The following is a 15,411-nucleotide window of genomic DNA, read 5'->3' as shown; positions in this document are numbered from 1 at the left end:
AGAACAATTTTCATTGTTATAAGTATTAAGTGACTAATTACTAATACTTTATCACTAGTATTAAAGTATCCCTGATACTCTTCCCTCCATAGAACATTTCCCCTTCTCTAAGTGACTTTTATTTTTAGAGGTGGAGACGCCTGCTGATTCCTTTATTGACTTTTCTGTGAAAATAATCAGTTTCCGTTGCTCCCAATATACCACTGAGCACTGAGAAACTCCCCCGTCTGATCAGAGACATATGGGGGGGGGGGGGGGGGGGCAACCAGTCCAGCACAATGCATTCCAGTCCAGTAAGCCAGCAAAAAGCCCAGCAACAGACGGCAGGGCGGCGTGTGACTTTTACCCCGTTGCCACGCCGGCCGGCTTTCTGAAACACGCTCCTTCCAACGGCTCGATCTTTGCCGTGGCTCCGTACCGATCGGTTCAAAAGCGAGTCTCTGGTTCCGGCCCGGATGCCCCGCGCGGGGCCCCCCACGGGGCCCCCCCACGGCTTCCTGATCGACGCACGAGACCAGAGCGACACAAACGGGTCAAACATGAGCTGAATTTATTACACAGGTATGAAAATAAGCTCAAACACATTCCTCTCTGTTGCAGACGTCCAACACGTTGAAGCACATGACTCTGAGGTACATTCACAATCATACGGGAAGACAGGGTGCATTCACACAGTACACAGCTCTAGTTTTAGTGCATACACACAATACACAACTCTAGTTTTAGTGCATACACACAGTACACAACTCTAGTTTTAGTGCATACACATGACCACAACTCTAATTCTCCTGGTGTAAACAATTTTTAATGACAAATTTACATGTAGGTTGTTTTTGTTCTTAAGTGTAACGATTTATCTAGAAACATCACCCTTTGAACTTCCTGCCATTGTCATGCAGTATCAAAACTCAAACCGCCATTAGATGGCCGGATCAGAATGAGGGTGCGACCCGCTCGTCTTCTTCACGACTTACTAGAAAACAAACGCCTCTGAGGCGAGGATCCGGGCCCGGATGTCGGGAACGTCACGAGACACTGTGCTTGGATTTGTCTGAGGCGCCCCCCCCCCCTCCCTCTGTACATTTACACGCTCTTCGATGTCCGTGGGTCATATTCCGAAGACACCCACCTCTCATTATGACTCTGTTAAACGTTCCTACACTCGCCTCCACACAGCAACGTGGGGGGCGCCCCCCCCCCTCCCAGGCCCGGACCACGTCTAGTCGTCAAACCTTTGGCCTGCTGCATTAAAAAAACTAGTAAATGACACATTTAATACTGTGAAGTAAAAAAACAAAACAAACAAACACACTTTAAACTGAATCGACGGACACAAACGAGCGGAACCATTTCAGGAAGCGCTGAAACTGAACACCGTGAGCACTCGGCTCTCTGAACCCGGTGAACTATCCGTGTCCAGGACCTGTGGGAAACCCAAAATTAAATACAGAACTATCATCTTTCTTCTTCTTACAATACATAAATAATTAGTGCATTTGTTCCTCCCCGCTTTAGTTAAATCTCGGCAGTGAGGCCTTTGAAATCTGGCCTGGAAAGCAGGCCTTCAGAAAAGCTGTGTCCGTGTCGGTAAGGGGGGGGGGGGTCGGTGCTTTTTCCAAGTCCACCGAGACCGAATGTCCTCACGTGACCCACGGAACCGCGCGTTCACACACACACACACACCTATACATCAGGTGATTGTGTCCAAACCAACGCGGCCCGGCCCGTCGAGCTGCGCGGCCTTCGCGCGTCCGTGTGCGTCCCCGTCCCCCCCCCCACCGGGACACCGTCCATTCACATCACAACGCAGCAGTCGGCGCAGCTCCCCGACGGCGTTTTCCGTTTCTGTAAGGCCGCCCGCGTCGCCGTCTCGAACACCTCCCAGATGCCCTCCTTGGTTTTGGCCGAGCATTCCAGATAGTCGTACGCGCCGATGCGCGCCGCCATGGCGCGGCCGTCCTCCGCCTTCACCGGCTCCAGCTTCAGCCGGGACAGCTCGTTCTTCACGTTCTCGTCGTTGCGCATGTCCTTCTTGTTGGCCACTAGTATAATGGGCACGTTGGGACAGAAGTGCTTGACCTCGGGGACCCACTTCTCCGGGATGTTCTCCAGCGAGTCCGGGCTGTCCACGGAGAAGCACATCAGAATGACGTCCGTGTCCGGGTAGGACAGCGGGCGGAGGCGGTCGTAGTCCTCCTGTCCGGCCGTGTCCCACAGCGCCAGCTGGACCTGCTTGTTGTCCACTTCTATGTCCGCCACGTACGTCTCGAACACAGTCGGGACGTACACCTCGGGAAACTCGTCTTTGCTGAATAGAATCAGGAGACATGTCTTCCCGCACGCGCCGTCCCCGACCACGACGAGTTTCTTGCGTATGTCTGTCATTCTCGTCCTTTTCCGCAGCGCTGCCTCTTATTTAGCATACAGGACACTAGCGTAGCGGCTCCCGCTGCGTTTAACCTCCCAACGAGCCGTTTCGGGAATGGGGAAGCCGCTCCCTTCTTCCGAGTCCATAGATTTTACCCGAGACTCCTGCGCTCTCTTTATAAAGCGCAGTGTGGTTTCCTAAATATAGCCGTCCAATCACATGCAGCGAGGTGAGCTCATCGCCAGTAAAAGAGGCGGTGATTGGTCCTCGTCGTAGTTCCTGATGTGGAGGCGGGTCTTGTACCACGAGGATCCAGCCGACCCAGGATCAGCACAAAAATCAACCAAATTGCCTGATGACGCGTTACGCGACATGTTTTTAATTTTTAATCCGCAAACAAAAAAACATCGTTTATTCTTTTCTACAAGCAAAAATCATTTATATGCAAGCGAAGTATCTTGAATTTAGTAAGCAGTTCATTGAAAATAAGCCATTCCATATGTTAAACAGCGTTAATATAGACGCAATTTAGATATAAATTCTGATGTCGGGAGGGTATGTCGTTAAGAGTGATAAACACGGCTTGGAGAATATTACGTTTCTCTCGCAGGGCGCACGGAAGGTCCGTTCGGAAGGCAGGTTTTCGTTGACATTGTACGCATGTCTGCGTAGTTCACGCTATTTACAGGGAGAGGGCACTAGCGTAGTCAAACTCCGGGCTCCGACTACCGAGTCTCGCTAAATCACCGCTCTCCGAGGGAACAAAACAATATAGAACCGGGTAGACGGCTCGCAGCAGGCGCAGACCTTCCCTCGACACGAACACGCGTGAGTGCCTCCTTTAAATCTGCTCAAATCCAAACGGAAAGCTTCGCGGAGCTCCCGATTTGAACGCGATTGCCGTGCAGTGAGTATTTCCCCTTTTGTTTAGCGGCTAAGGGCCCTCTGTTTGGAACTTGAAGGGGGGCCATGTTGTTTAGCTAACAACACTAACTTAGCCATTAGCATCTGCTAGCTCTTACGGTAGCTATGTTGTGCAAGTTATAAGGCTTATTACGTACAGCCGGTGGGATATTAAGAGCCGAAAAACATGTCGTTTTTCGTGTTTCATGACGGCCCTCTAGTTTATTGTATAATAAAAGTTAATTTATCGCATCGACTTTTATGTCTTTCATCGCCAACCAACAACAAATAGAGCAGGCCTGCTGCTTTTAGCATTAGCTTAGATGTTGCTAATGCTCGCATATCTCAAGCGATCTTTCGTCTAAAAGCGTTCGCTCTACGCATGTGCATTCTAATTGATCTAATTTAAAAAAGTAAAGACGTGCAACTAGAGTATCGATTACTGGCCATTATCCACTACGAAGCACAATTTCCTTAGTTGCCCAGTGAACACCGAATAGTTAGCTCGCCAGCGAAGAACTCGCTCGGCAGGCTAGCTAGCAGTTGTTTGGCTAACAGCGTTGCTGATTGTGTCGGTGTGATTATTCGTGTACTTAAAATACCGACAACAGCGATTATCATGGCTAATAAAACCTGCACCTTTTACTTAATAGCGTTCGGTATGTTTTTGATCCCTAGTTTGCGTTAAATATCCTTGTAAGTGTTGCGTTAGCTGCGATCATCACCTAGCTTTAACACTAGGCTAACGACGACGCTATCTAGCATTGTTGTATTGCAGGCTATTCACAAACACATCGACCTCCTCGCTTCGATCTTGGTGGGTTCGTTCCTCTCGTGGATCTTTGCAACAAAATCTATAAAGTTCGGCCAATATTATTATTTGTGTATATTCCACAATAGATTAGCCAGCCGGTTCATATCCGGAATAAAAAGTGAGGTTGCATTGTCTTTTTTTTCATGTAAAATTGTTTAGGATATTGACAGAAAGTTCGGATCAGTGTAAGTTTCGGTGTTGCGTTTAGACAGCATTAAAGCCTAACTTGATGTAAAGATCCTCAGTCCCGTCAACTAGTGCTCCCATTCGTAAAAATTAACATTCTCATTAACAGCAGATGGTTGAAATAGTGTCTTTAATTTGTCAAGTATGAATGGGTTACCCGTAGCAACTGCCTGGGGGGGCTTCTTATTATTCAGAGAAATGCTTGACTAAATAGAATGTTTAAATCTTATTGATAGGCAGGGCGGCTCAGTCGGGCCTTTTTATTTTGGGGTTTACTTTACACCCAAAATGCCACACACACCTCAGGTTTATATAATAATAATAATAAAAAAAGGCTAAACATCCCACGGCTACTGATCTGACGTTCAGTGAAGTACCCATAGTGCTTTGTTCACAACCAAGACGCACGTGAAGTCGGTGCAAAGATTGGCCGTCAATTTTCTTTGTTTGTTCGTGTTGCGAAATTTCAGCCAAACGAGGAAAGCTGCATTGACTCCTAAATAATGTTGTGAACTCAGACATGGCAGCGTTTAGTTTCTGCTTACAATATGTGACTTTCACGATAAATAGTGAAGCATTCATTTTGTCGATGGCAGACAGAAATTACGTTACTCGCACGATTGACACCAGTAATCTCAAATGATCCACAGTGAGGTTGTTTAAAGTGAGTCGAGTGAGGAAATGTGCAAAGTGAACGCGGCGATAAGCTGCAGGTCTGATTTACTCGGGTCGGCGTCCGGTGGAATCGGACACACACAGGAAGCTTAGCTCTCACCACCGCGTCCAAACATGATTAAAACCAAATCCTGATTTTTCTGTCTCCTTTAGACTTTCCCGTGGAATGAGCGTTCCATGCAGCATCCTAGGTATGAATGACGTGGCCTGGCAGGAGACGAGAGGCGGGATGCTGCATGCCAACGGGGCTCCTGAGACCGGAGTCATCAGAGTTCACGGTGGGGGGCCCCTAGCCGCTGTTGTGGGAGTCGGACAGGCTCCTGGAGTTTCCCATTTGCAGGGCATGGACCGGGGTATTAACCCCACCCCGGGGACTCCACAGCCCCCGCTGAGCGGGCGGTCTCAGGATGACGCCACGGTTGGATACTTCTTTCAGAGGCAGCCTGGGGAGCAGTTCGGAGGGTGCACGCCCAACAAGCATCGGTGGCCAACTGGAGACGCCAATCACGTCGACCAGGTGAAACGCTGTCGGCATGTGGTCGGTCTCGCGCCGGGGACACGAGAGCTTCTGAAAGTCGGCTCGGTAATTAAACCTGTCGGGTTCTGTTTGCGTTCCGCTCCTGTGGAACCATTCCCTCTGAGCACACCCGAATGTCCAAAGGCCGGACGCTAAAGCGTGGCGGTGGACGCCAGCCGGATTACTTTTGCTGTGTTGTGCGTCTCAGATTTAATGACACACAACATGAAGTGCAGCCCAAACGGTAAGCCTGTCAGCCAGCGGCGACGCGGATCCGGTTTCATCTCTCTGCGCTGTGGGGCGTGTTGGGGAAGCGAGTCCATCCTGGGACGCCTTTCTGAACAGACTGGCGTCTCTCGTTGCCTCAGTTCCTCCCTCGTGTCGCATCGAGAGGCGGGTCGCACCCGAAGCGTATCGGAGGGCCGTCCTACGCAACCTGCTGGGCGCCGTGCGGAGACAATGGTGCCGTTGTAAAGGAGGATGCGCCCTCGTTTGTTGAAGAAAGCGTGAGATCGGTTAGTTGTTCGACGCGTCGGCACAGCCGGGGTATGAATTTCAGCGCGATAACCGCCGGGCGTATTTCCTGTTTGGCAGCTTTTATGAGTTTGTCTCTCCAATCTTCAGGATTGGATTTGATTTTACTGACACCCCCCCCCCCCCCCCCCGTCGTGTACCGCCGTTTGGCCTGCAGGAGGACAGAGAGAGAGAGAGGACTTGCTGAATGATCTAAGAATAGTAAAACTTACCGGGGATTTTAAAGTCGGGCTGATATTTGATTATACAGTTGGCATAATTATTACCGTGCGACACACAGCTCAGCCCGGTAACCGCACCGACGTCCCTCCCCGGGTTATGTACATGCCCGAGACCTTTTGCTGGCGTGTTTACACACAGCAGGATTATGGACGGGCCTCCCCGTGTCCCTCGGGACGATGAAAAGACGGTTTCATTCCTCAGGCTGTTCCGGCCGCACCGTTGTGGCTCTTTGTCACCCTTGACAAACATTGATGGGGAAAGCCTTTCTGGGTTGACTTGGGCTTTGCTGACTGCATAGCTACGTTAGCACCAGCAGGTAACGCTGAACAAAACGCCATGACAACGTGGGACCGGTCTGATCTCTGTATGCAAAGACCTTCTGGGCTTAATGTTTTGGGATTATAATCCAGGTTGTCTTCTCTTTGTCGTAGGTCCGCGCCGCCGATGAGATGAACTACGACTTCCAGGCGCTGGCGTTGGAGTCCAGGGGCATGGGCGAGGTAAGGGGCCGTGACATCGGTGGGTTAATTCCGCTGTTCGGGATCAAACTAAAAGGTTCCGCATGATGCCGTGTGCTAGAACTCTCGTCCTGCCCTGTCCTGAATGCTGCTTTGAAGACTTCGTGGGCAGCGATGGAGCAGTTTCGTGTCTTAGAAGAGTCGTCTGAACGCTATTCTAGAATCGGTCGTTGATATTACTGTGTCTTTGTAGCTTCTTCCTGCTAAAAAGCTTTGGGATTCTGACGAGCTGGCCAAGGATGGCAGGAAGGGGATGCTCCTGGGGGAGGAGTGGCGGGACAACGCCTGGGGATCGCCTCGTAAGTGGCCTGCAGCGCCGCCGCCTTCCTGGAGATGAAGCGTCCTTCTTCACATTCTAGTCGACTGTTTAGATATCTGATCTGCAGCTTTTCTCTCAGATCATTCAGTGTCTCAGCCGATCATGGTGCAGCGGCGACCAGGCCAGAGCTTCCACGGGAACGGCGACGCCAGTTCTGTGCTCTCACCTCGCTCGGAGGGTGGCGGCCTCGGGGTGAGCATGGTGGAGTACGTCCTGAGCTCCTCACCGGGAGACAAGATGGACGGTCACTACAGGAACGGGGGCTACGTAAGTCGACCTGTTGAACGCCGGCGCCTCAGGGGAGACGCGGACTCTTACCCCGATGACCCCCCCCCCCCCCCCCCGTGAATACAGGGTGGAGCAGACGTCGACCAAGACAGGAGAGACACGAGCGATGTCCAAGAGAAAGGCCCCCCCTTCGAAGAGGACAAGAGCCCAGAGATGAAGGTGGGAGAGGAGAGCGATCCGTCCAAAGTCAACGGAAGAGGTTTGCTCAACGGCATGGACAGAGACTGCAAAGACTTCAAGTAGGTTCTCCTTCTCCGTCCCCGCGCGGCAGGAGCGGTCCCGTTGTTTGATGGAAGGGTCATTTACGTCTTTACGTTGCCAGTCCGACCCCTGGGAGCCGCCAAGCCTCCCCCACCGAGGCGGTGGAGAGGATGGGTCCCAGCCAGGCGGGCCTGGAGATGATGGGACAGCACCACCACCACCAGCAGCAGCACCACCACCACCACCACCCGCACGTCCTCCACCAGCACCACCCCGCCCAGAGCAAGGCCGCGGCCGAGGACTTCCACAACCAGGAAGCGCAGAGCATGGGCGGGATGGAGCAGCAGCAGGCCGGCGTGGAGTCCCTCCAGTTCGACTACGCGGGGAACCAGATCCAGGTGGACTCCTCGGGGACGCCGGTGGGACTGTTTGACTACAGTGCCCAGCAGCAGGTTGGTCAAAGCGGCGCCCGTCTAACGCTGGGAGTCCTGCGTCACGAACCGTTGATGTCCCCCCCCCCCCCCCCCCAGTTGTTCCAGAGGTCCAACCCCCTGACTGTTCAGCAGCTCACCGCGGCGCAGCAGCAGCAGTACGCCTTGGCCGCGGCCCAGCACCAGCATCTCGGTGAGTCCCGCTCGCGTTGGATGAAAGGAGAGTTCGTTCTTGAGAGCATAAAAGCGTTTTCCTCTCGCCGCCCAGCTGGCCTCGCGCCCGCGTTTGTGCCGAACCCTTACATCATCAATGCCGGCCCCCCTGGAACTGATCCCTACACCGCCGCCGGGCTGGCGGCGGCAGCGACGCTCGCAGGTCGGCACGCTCGCGCCTCTCGTGCCGCTGTATTCAAATGAAACCTCTCTCTGATTGGCTGAGAGACGCCCACGTAACACCGAGATGTTTCTCCTCAGGGCCGACTGTGGTTCCGCCGCAGTACTACGGCGTTCCGTGGGGCGTGTACCCGGCCAACCTCTTCCAGCAACAGGCGGCGTCAAACGCCAATCACTCTGCTAACCAGCAGGCGTCCAATCAGGGACCAGGGCCGGGCCAGCAACAGGTAGGAGGTGTTGGTCTCCGTCAGCGGAGTGGAAGAGCACCGAACGTACAACAACCTCCCTCCTCCAGGTGATGCGCACAGGAAGCAACCAGCGACCTCTGACACCTGGGCAAGGTCAGCAGAGTCAGCAGGAGTCCCTCGCCGCCGCCGCTGCGGCGAACCCCGCGTTGGCGTACGCAGGAATGTCTGGTGAGGACGGCGTCCAGCTGGAGCGGCCGCCGGCGCCGGATGTCTCCTCGTTCTCGAGTTCCAGAATCACCGCGTCCTTTTTCGTGGTTTCAGGTTACCAAGTGTTGGCCCCTGCAGCGTACTACGACCAGACGGGGGCCCTGGTGATGGGCCCTGGAGCTCGGGCGGGTCTGGGTGGGCCGGTCCGTCTAGTCCAGACCCCCCTGCTCATCAACCCCGCCGCTGCACAAGCCGGTGAGCCGCGCTGCGTCTAACGCGGTCCTGCTTGTTGCTATGCAACCAGAACGCACTCTGACGCTCCCCCCCCCCACCAGCAGCTGCGGTGTCGGCGTCCGGCTCCGGTAACAACATGTCCGGCCCCCCGGCCAACGGCCTTTACCGATCCATGCCTCAGCCCCAGCAGCAGCAGCAGCAGCAGCAGGCCCCGCCCCCCAGCGGCGGCCTGCCCTCCAGCTCCTTCTACGGATCTGGATCCGTCCCCAACACGTCTCAGAGCAGCTCCCTGTTCTCGCACGCCTCCGCCGCGCCGCCGCCGGCTTCCTCCCTGGGCTTCGGCAGCGCCGCCGGCTCCCTCGGCGTGGGCCTGGCCTCGGCCCTGGGGGGCTTCGGCTCTTCCGGTCAGTGACTCGGTGACGAGCTGCAGAGGGCGGGGTCTATTCTCAAGCTGATCTTCTGATCCTGGATCTCCTCCCCCCGTTTCTGAGCAGTGTCCAGCCCCACCAGCAGCAACGTGTCTCGGAGGGACTCCTTGTTGGCGACCTCCGACCTTTACAAGCGCGGGGGCAGCAGCTTGACTCCCATTGGCCAGCCGTTTTACAACAGCCTGGGCTACTCCTCTTCGCCCAGCCCCATTGGCCTCACACCTGGCCACTCCCCGCTGACTCCGCCTCCTTCTCTGCCCTCCTCTCACGGCTCCTCTTCGAGCCTTCACCTAGGTAACCCAGATCGCTTTATTTCGGATTGCAGGTTGTCGCTTTCCGCCGCTGTAACGCCGTCTGAAATCCCAGGTGGGCTGACGAACGGCAGCGGCCGCTACATTTCTGCCGCTCCCGGCGCCGAGGCCAAATACCGGAGCGCCGGCGGCACGTCCAGCCTCTTCAACTCCAGCAGCCAGCTGTTCCCCCCGTCCCGACCCCGCTACAGTCGCTCTGACGTCATGCCGTCCGGACGCAGCCGCCTGCTGGAAGACTTCAGGAACAACCGCTTCCCGAACCTCCAGCTCCGCGACCTCCCGGGACACATGGTGGAGTTCTCTCAGGACCAGCACGGATCCAGGTGGACAAAGACGTTCCGGTTTCAAATGAGAGGCGTAGCCCGGCGAGGGTTCCTCATATTCCATTTCCTCTTCTAGATTCATCCAACAGAAGCTGGAGAGAGCCACGCCCGCCGAGAGGCAGATGGTGTTCGGAGAGATCCTGCAGGCGGCGTACCAGCTGATGACCGACGTGTTCGGGAACTACGTCATCCAAAAGTTCTTCGAGGTGGGGGGGGAGGGGCTTCCGAAGTTTGCGGCACGACGGCCGGCTTCCCCGGCGTCTGTAAGAGCGTCTGTGTCTCGTCTGATGCAGTTTGGAAGCGCCGACCAGAAGCTGGCGTTGGCGACGCGTATCCGTGGACACGTCCTCCCGCTGGCGCTGCAGATGTACGGCTGCAGAGTCATCCAGAAGGCCCTGGAGTCCATCTCCGCCGACCAGCAGGTAATTGTAAGTGAGATCTCACGACTTTGTCTGATGTTTTAACCCGCACGGCACACGAACGCTCTTAACTTTCATTTACAACCCCCCCCCCCCCCCCCGACTGCAGAGCGATATCGTCCGCGAGCTGGACGGACACGTGCTGAAGTGCGTGAAGGACCAGAACGGGAACCACGTGGTGCAGAAGTGCATCGAGTGCGTCCAGCCTCAGGCCCTGCAGTTCATCATCGATGCCTTCCAGGGACAGGTGGGTTTGCTGTTACAGGTAACCAATCAGCTGGCAGGAATTCCCATTTATTGTTAACGATTGCCCCCCAAAAAATGTAGATTTTTAGTCGCATGAAATCCAGCACAGATGTCTTTCTTTTCTAATTGCTGTGGCCACGCCCCTGTTTTCCTGTGCCCTTATTTGACCTTCCTCTGGCAGGTTTTTGTGCTTTCCACACACCCCTACGGCTGCAGGGTGATCCAGAGGATTCTGGAGCACTGCACCCAGGAGCAGACCCTCCCGATCCTGGAGGAGCTGCATCAGCACTCTGAGCAGCTGGGCCAGGTGAGGGCCTCCGTGTCACCTGTGTGTGTGTGTGTGATGTCATTGTTCAGGCTCGCGGGGGGTGGGACTGGTTGCCGTTGACGCCTGTGATCGTCTTGTGGATTTGCATGCTTCCTTCATGTTTCAGCATTTCATAGGTTCAGCCATTGTTCCTGCGTAGTTGTGTGTCAGGCCCGGTTCAGACCAAAGCTCCCCTACAAGACGGCGTGCAGGGAATACGGCGTCTCGGTAACACTGGAGATCCAGCTGATTGATTAGTGATGCGTGGATTAGCTCCAACTTCCTGCCACGGCAGAAAGAACAGAAGCCTGAACCGCCAGCAGGCGGCGGCGGCGTTCCGTGGCAGGCCGCCGCGTCACCGCGACCCTTTGGTCTGGACGGGGCGTGGCCTGTGTATATGACTGTGATTGTTGTATGTGATTTTTAAACATCCACCCTGCCCCCCCCCCCCCCCTCACTTATTCCATCTAGAAATATCAAGGCGTGTCATTGGAGATGACCCCCAAAACATATTATACAGTGTCCCGCGATGCACTGTTCAAGGTCAGAGCAACTTGCCTCTCTCTTGGCGGACGCCCCCCCCCCCCCCCCCCTTTGCTCCTTTCCCTCTTTGATCTTTCCTTTTTCTAGGGAATCTATTTTAACCTTTTAGATCATTCTTCCAAACTCACCCGTCCTCCCCTGCTACTCTTACAGGCCCCCTCCTAACCCGCTCAGCCGCCTCCTTCTCACCTCAACCCCCCCCCCTCTGGATTCACAAGGCACGCTTCTCTACTGTCTGCTGACCCCCTCCCCTCCCCCGCTATTTTGTGCCTCCAGCATCTCCTGATCAATCTGTTTTTTGTTTTCAAATTCTTCATATCGGTGTAATCGTTTGACAGAAGCCCCCCCCCCCCCCAGGGTTTGGAGCACCGAGTCATCCACACAGACTTAAGTCACTTCTAATTCCACTTGAAATCACATCCGAGACCAAAAGAACAGACTTAAAACAGATTGACAGGAAGTGGATTTGTAGGGGATCCTTCCAAATTAAAGGTGAAGATTGAGCAACCTAACAAATTGTTACTTTAACAAAGATCAAGTGTTTATTTTCTTGGTCGGGCGAGTCTCTCTCTCTCTCTCCCCATCTTGTCGCACTGTATTTGCACCCATAAATGTCTCACCCATTCTTGAAGGGGCAACGGTGCTGCTGGTCTGGTCGGCGGCGCCCCGAACCAGCAGCATCCGCCTGACTTGAGGGTATTCTGAGTCTGGGGGGGGGGGGGGGGGGTGCATGATTCAAAGGCCAGTGGTGAAAATTAGTGCATGAAGATCCGAATGAAGGGGAACCGCATCCAAGTGGTTTTGCTGACCGCGAGCTCCGCCTACACTGCCCTCTGCAGGACCAGTACGGGAACTACGTCATCCAGCACGTGTTGGAGCACGGCCGGCCGGAAGATAAGAGCAAGATAGTGGCGGAGGTTCGCGGGAAGGTTCTCGTGCTCAGCCAGCACAAGTTTGCGAGGTAAGCGTGGCGTTTCTGAATCCCCTCCTCTTGGTGAATCCGCGTCATCGACGCTTCGGCCTCCTCTCCCTCAGCAACGTGGTGGAGAAGTGTGTGATCCATTCTTCGCGGGCCGAGAGAGCTCTGCTGATCGACGAGGTGTGCTGCCAGAAGGACGGCCCCCACAGCGCCCTGTACACCATGATGAAGGACCAGTACGCCAACTACGTCGTCCAACGGATGATCGACATGGCCGAGCCCGCTCAGCGCAAAATCATCATGCACAAGGTTCGTTCTTTGGAAGTTCCAAACTCGATCGATCAAACCGTTTCACCTGTGCTCTAAACAGCCCCCCCCCCCCTCCAGATCCGGCCTCATATCGCCACTTTACGGAAGTACACCTACGGGAAGCACATCCTGGCCAAGCTGGAAAAGTACTACATGAAGAGCGGCTCTGAACTGGGTCCCATCGGCGGCCCCTCAAACGGCCTCATGTAGTCCTGTTGACTCGGGTCCCCTGAAGAAGGGGAGGGGTCGGCGCCCCCCGACCCAAACCTCCTCTGCCCCACCCCCCCCAGGTCTGTCCTTAGCCATAGGGGTTAGCGTTTGACACCCTCTGTCATCCCATTATTTATGTGGGATTTACCAAAAATGACCCAACAATTTGAGCAAGTCTTTTCCACCTGACAACGCTGTGACACCTGGTGGAGGTGGCAGCGCCCCCGACCCCCCCCGACCCCCCCAGGGGACGCTCAGCCAGCAGGCTGAATTTTCTCGAGTTGTATGTTTTTCCTGCTGGGTAAAGCACAAGCCCATTATTAATGATGTGATGGATGTATTTGACTGCTTTTCATATTATCTTGTACATTTAGTTGTTGTTTTTTTACCTTGTAAATTCTCTGTAGAAAAAAAAAAGAGGAACTGCAACACATTTGCTGAAATTTACAATTCCTACAATTTACACCAGCAAGTGATTTTATAAGGCTAAAACTAAGTTATCCTTAAAGACGGATTACATTCTTTGTTTTTTGTTTTTTTTTAAGGCAGGCTTCAGGCCATTTCGAATTAAGTCTCTGCGATTTAATGATTATATTTGTATAATATTCCGTGCGCAGCGGAAGCGTGTCCCGGTTTTCGGATGGCGCTACAGTGCTGCGGACGGAGGCCGAGTGCGTCCTGTGCCACGGTCGCCTGCTCGATGTTTTGGTACTAAATATTAGCGCAGCGACCGACCTGAGCTGCTGCGTCCGCTGACCCCCCCGCCCCCCCCTTCCAGCCGTCTTTCTCCCTCTCCCAGGTAATCACTCGGGTTTTATGCAACATTTAAAAAGCTGCCGTTGACTTGCAGATGCAGAGCGTGGGGTTTGGTTGTACAGTGGATGTCTAACGGGGTATAATCGTTACGTGAAATGTAGTTGGGGGTGGGGGGGGGGGGGGGGGGTACGTGTTGGCATGCTGTGACGCGTTTTAATCCTTGGAGTGAATTTTTTTTCTCATGTTTTCCGTAGCATCTGTCTCGTAGTTTGAGATGAACGCTGCCCTAGAAGACGGTATCTTTTATGTACTGATTAATCATCTCTTGCGTAGCGTAGAAGCAGCTTAGCGACGTATAGCATCTTTATGTGTGAGTAGATTGTTTGCTTTTTGGTAAGGGGCTCGCAGCGGTGAAGGGACCCCCCCCTGCCCCCCCCATCGCCTGAAGGTCAGAGTGGAGTCCATTAGTAATGTGGCGTGGGGCGTATCCCGGCTTCGTGCGTCTGAGGTGACCTGGAACTAGCGGGACGAGTTGATGAAGGGATGCTGGCCGGACCTTTAACGGTTCTGGTTTTGCTTTCTTTAAGGTTTCTTCTTTTCGTTTGGTAATGCAAGTGCGGCGGCGGAGGCGGGCGGGGCAAAGCGAAACGATTCACCTGTAACGCTCGTAGTGATGGCTTCTTTTTGTTTCATATGAATAATTGTAGAATACGTGTAGTATATGTGCAGGTAATAAGTGTAAGATTATTAGTTTAAACTGAGAAGAAGAAAAAAGTCTAGTCGTGGTGTTTGACGGGCCTTGCTCTAAATTTGTAGTGATGCTTTTATTTCGTCTGTACAGTTGTACATTTGTAAACGTTTATGCTGTAAATGGGATGTCTTTTACACTTTTTGGGGAGAAAAATGCAAAAAAACAAAAATGCGTTTTGATGTGTGTGTATATTCATCACTCCTTTCCCCTTGAATATAATGTATACAGTTTTATTTGCTCAAGTGTTATTTTAAAGGAAAAAAAAACAACTTTATAGCTTCACAATCGGGCATGCTTTTGTTTTTAATCTGCTACGGGGAAAGGCCAGCCTCTATTTGTACCGGATCCGTAACGTTCACTGTTGATGGTCTTGCTGGGGGTGTGACCCTCTATTGATAAACCGAGGCTGCATTTCGTCCTCTCTGAGACCGTGGAAACGTCACAGGATATGTCAAGAATTATTTTTGTACAGAAGAGTGCTGTATTTTGGAACAGCTACTACCTTGTAAGCAAAAGCAAATGTAAAATATTGTCAATTATATAAATATGAACATATGAGTTTTGTCACACTGTCAAAGTCATGTACATTTTCAGGTGGCCTTATGTACATTTCCAGATGTTAGATGAAGAAAACAAACTCATTTTTGGAAGCAGAATTGTGACTATGTATGATTAAATTGTTCTTCTAACATTTGACCTGAATTGTTGTGGTTGTTTTGACTTGATTAAGCACACGAAGGAGGTCGGAGGTCACGGTGCTGCTTTGCGTCGACTGTCCGTTCACATCCATGGAGTCAACAGTAAAACGTAATTTCCATTTACCTTGCGTGAACACATCTGGCGTAACGGTCCTTTTGTTGGTGGGCGGGGTTTCGGTTTGACCTGCAATCA

At 53.1% G+C, this 15,411-nt stretch overlaps 2 protein-coding genes across 3 annotated transcripts; one reads left to right on the top strand and one right to left on the bottom strand.

Annotated features, from left to right (window-relative positions):
* Positions 1 to 783: 783 nt before the first annotated feature.
* LOC137909197 (rho-related GTP-binding protein RhoB-like) lies at positions 784 to 6,783 on the bottom strand. Of its 2 annotated transcripts, XM_068753632.1 has the most exons (2): positions 6,769 to 6,783; positions 784 to 2,367 (listed from the first exon to the last, which is right to left on the bottom strand). In XM_068753632.1, exons 1-2 carry the CDS (start codon positions 6,781 to 6,783, stop codon positions 1,795 to 1,797), a joined length of 588 nt encoding a protein of 195 aa, XP_068609733.1. In that variant the 3' UTR covers positions 784 to 1,794. The 2 variants fall into 2 exon arrangements, with proteins under 2 accessions (XP_068609733.1, XP_068609732.1); XM_068753631.1 differs by lacking the exon at positions 6,769 to 6,783 and having other exon boundaries at positions 784 to 2,455.
* pum2 (pumilio RNA-binding family member 2) lies at positions 5,113 to 13,556 on the top strand. Its single transcript, XM_068753630.1, has 22 exons — positions 5,113 to 5,463; positions 6,651 to 6,719; positions 6,931 to 7,036; positions 7,136 to 7,323; positions 7,411 to 7,583; positions 7,667 to 7,997; positions 8,076 to 8,169; positions 8,245 to 8,352; positions 8,451 to 8,596; positions 8,665 to 8,785; positions 8,879 to 9,019; positions 9,100 to 9,402; positions 9,493 to 9,720; positions 9,793 to 10,060; positions 10,137 to 10,266; positions 10,354 to 10,488; positions 10,589 to 10,726; positions 10,907 to 11,032; positions 11,504 to 11,575; positions 12,415 to 12,536; positions 12,611 to 12,803; positions 12,882 to 13,556. Exons 1-22 carry the CDS (start codon positions 5,113 to 5,115, stop codon positions 13,011 to 13,013), a joined length of 3,675 nt encoding a protein of 1,224 aa, XP_068609731.1. The 3' UTR covers positions 13,014 to 13,556.
* Positions 13,557 to 15,411: the final 1,855 nt, after the last annotated feature.

Source organism: Brachionichthys hirsutus, chromosome 20 (assembly GCF_040956055.1).
Source record: "Brachionichthys hirsutus isolate HB-005 chromosome 20, CSIRO-AGI_Bhir_v1, whole genome shotgun sequence".
NCBI lineage: Eukaryota > Metazoa > Chordata > Actinopteri > Lophiiformes > Brachionichthyidae > Brachionichthys > Brachionichthys hirsutus.
This window is presented reverse-complemented; position numbering and strand designations above follow the sequence as displayed.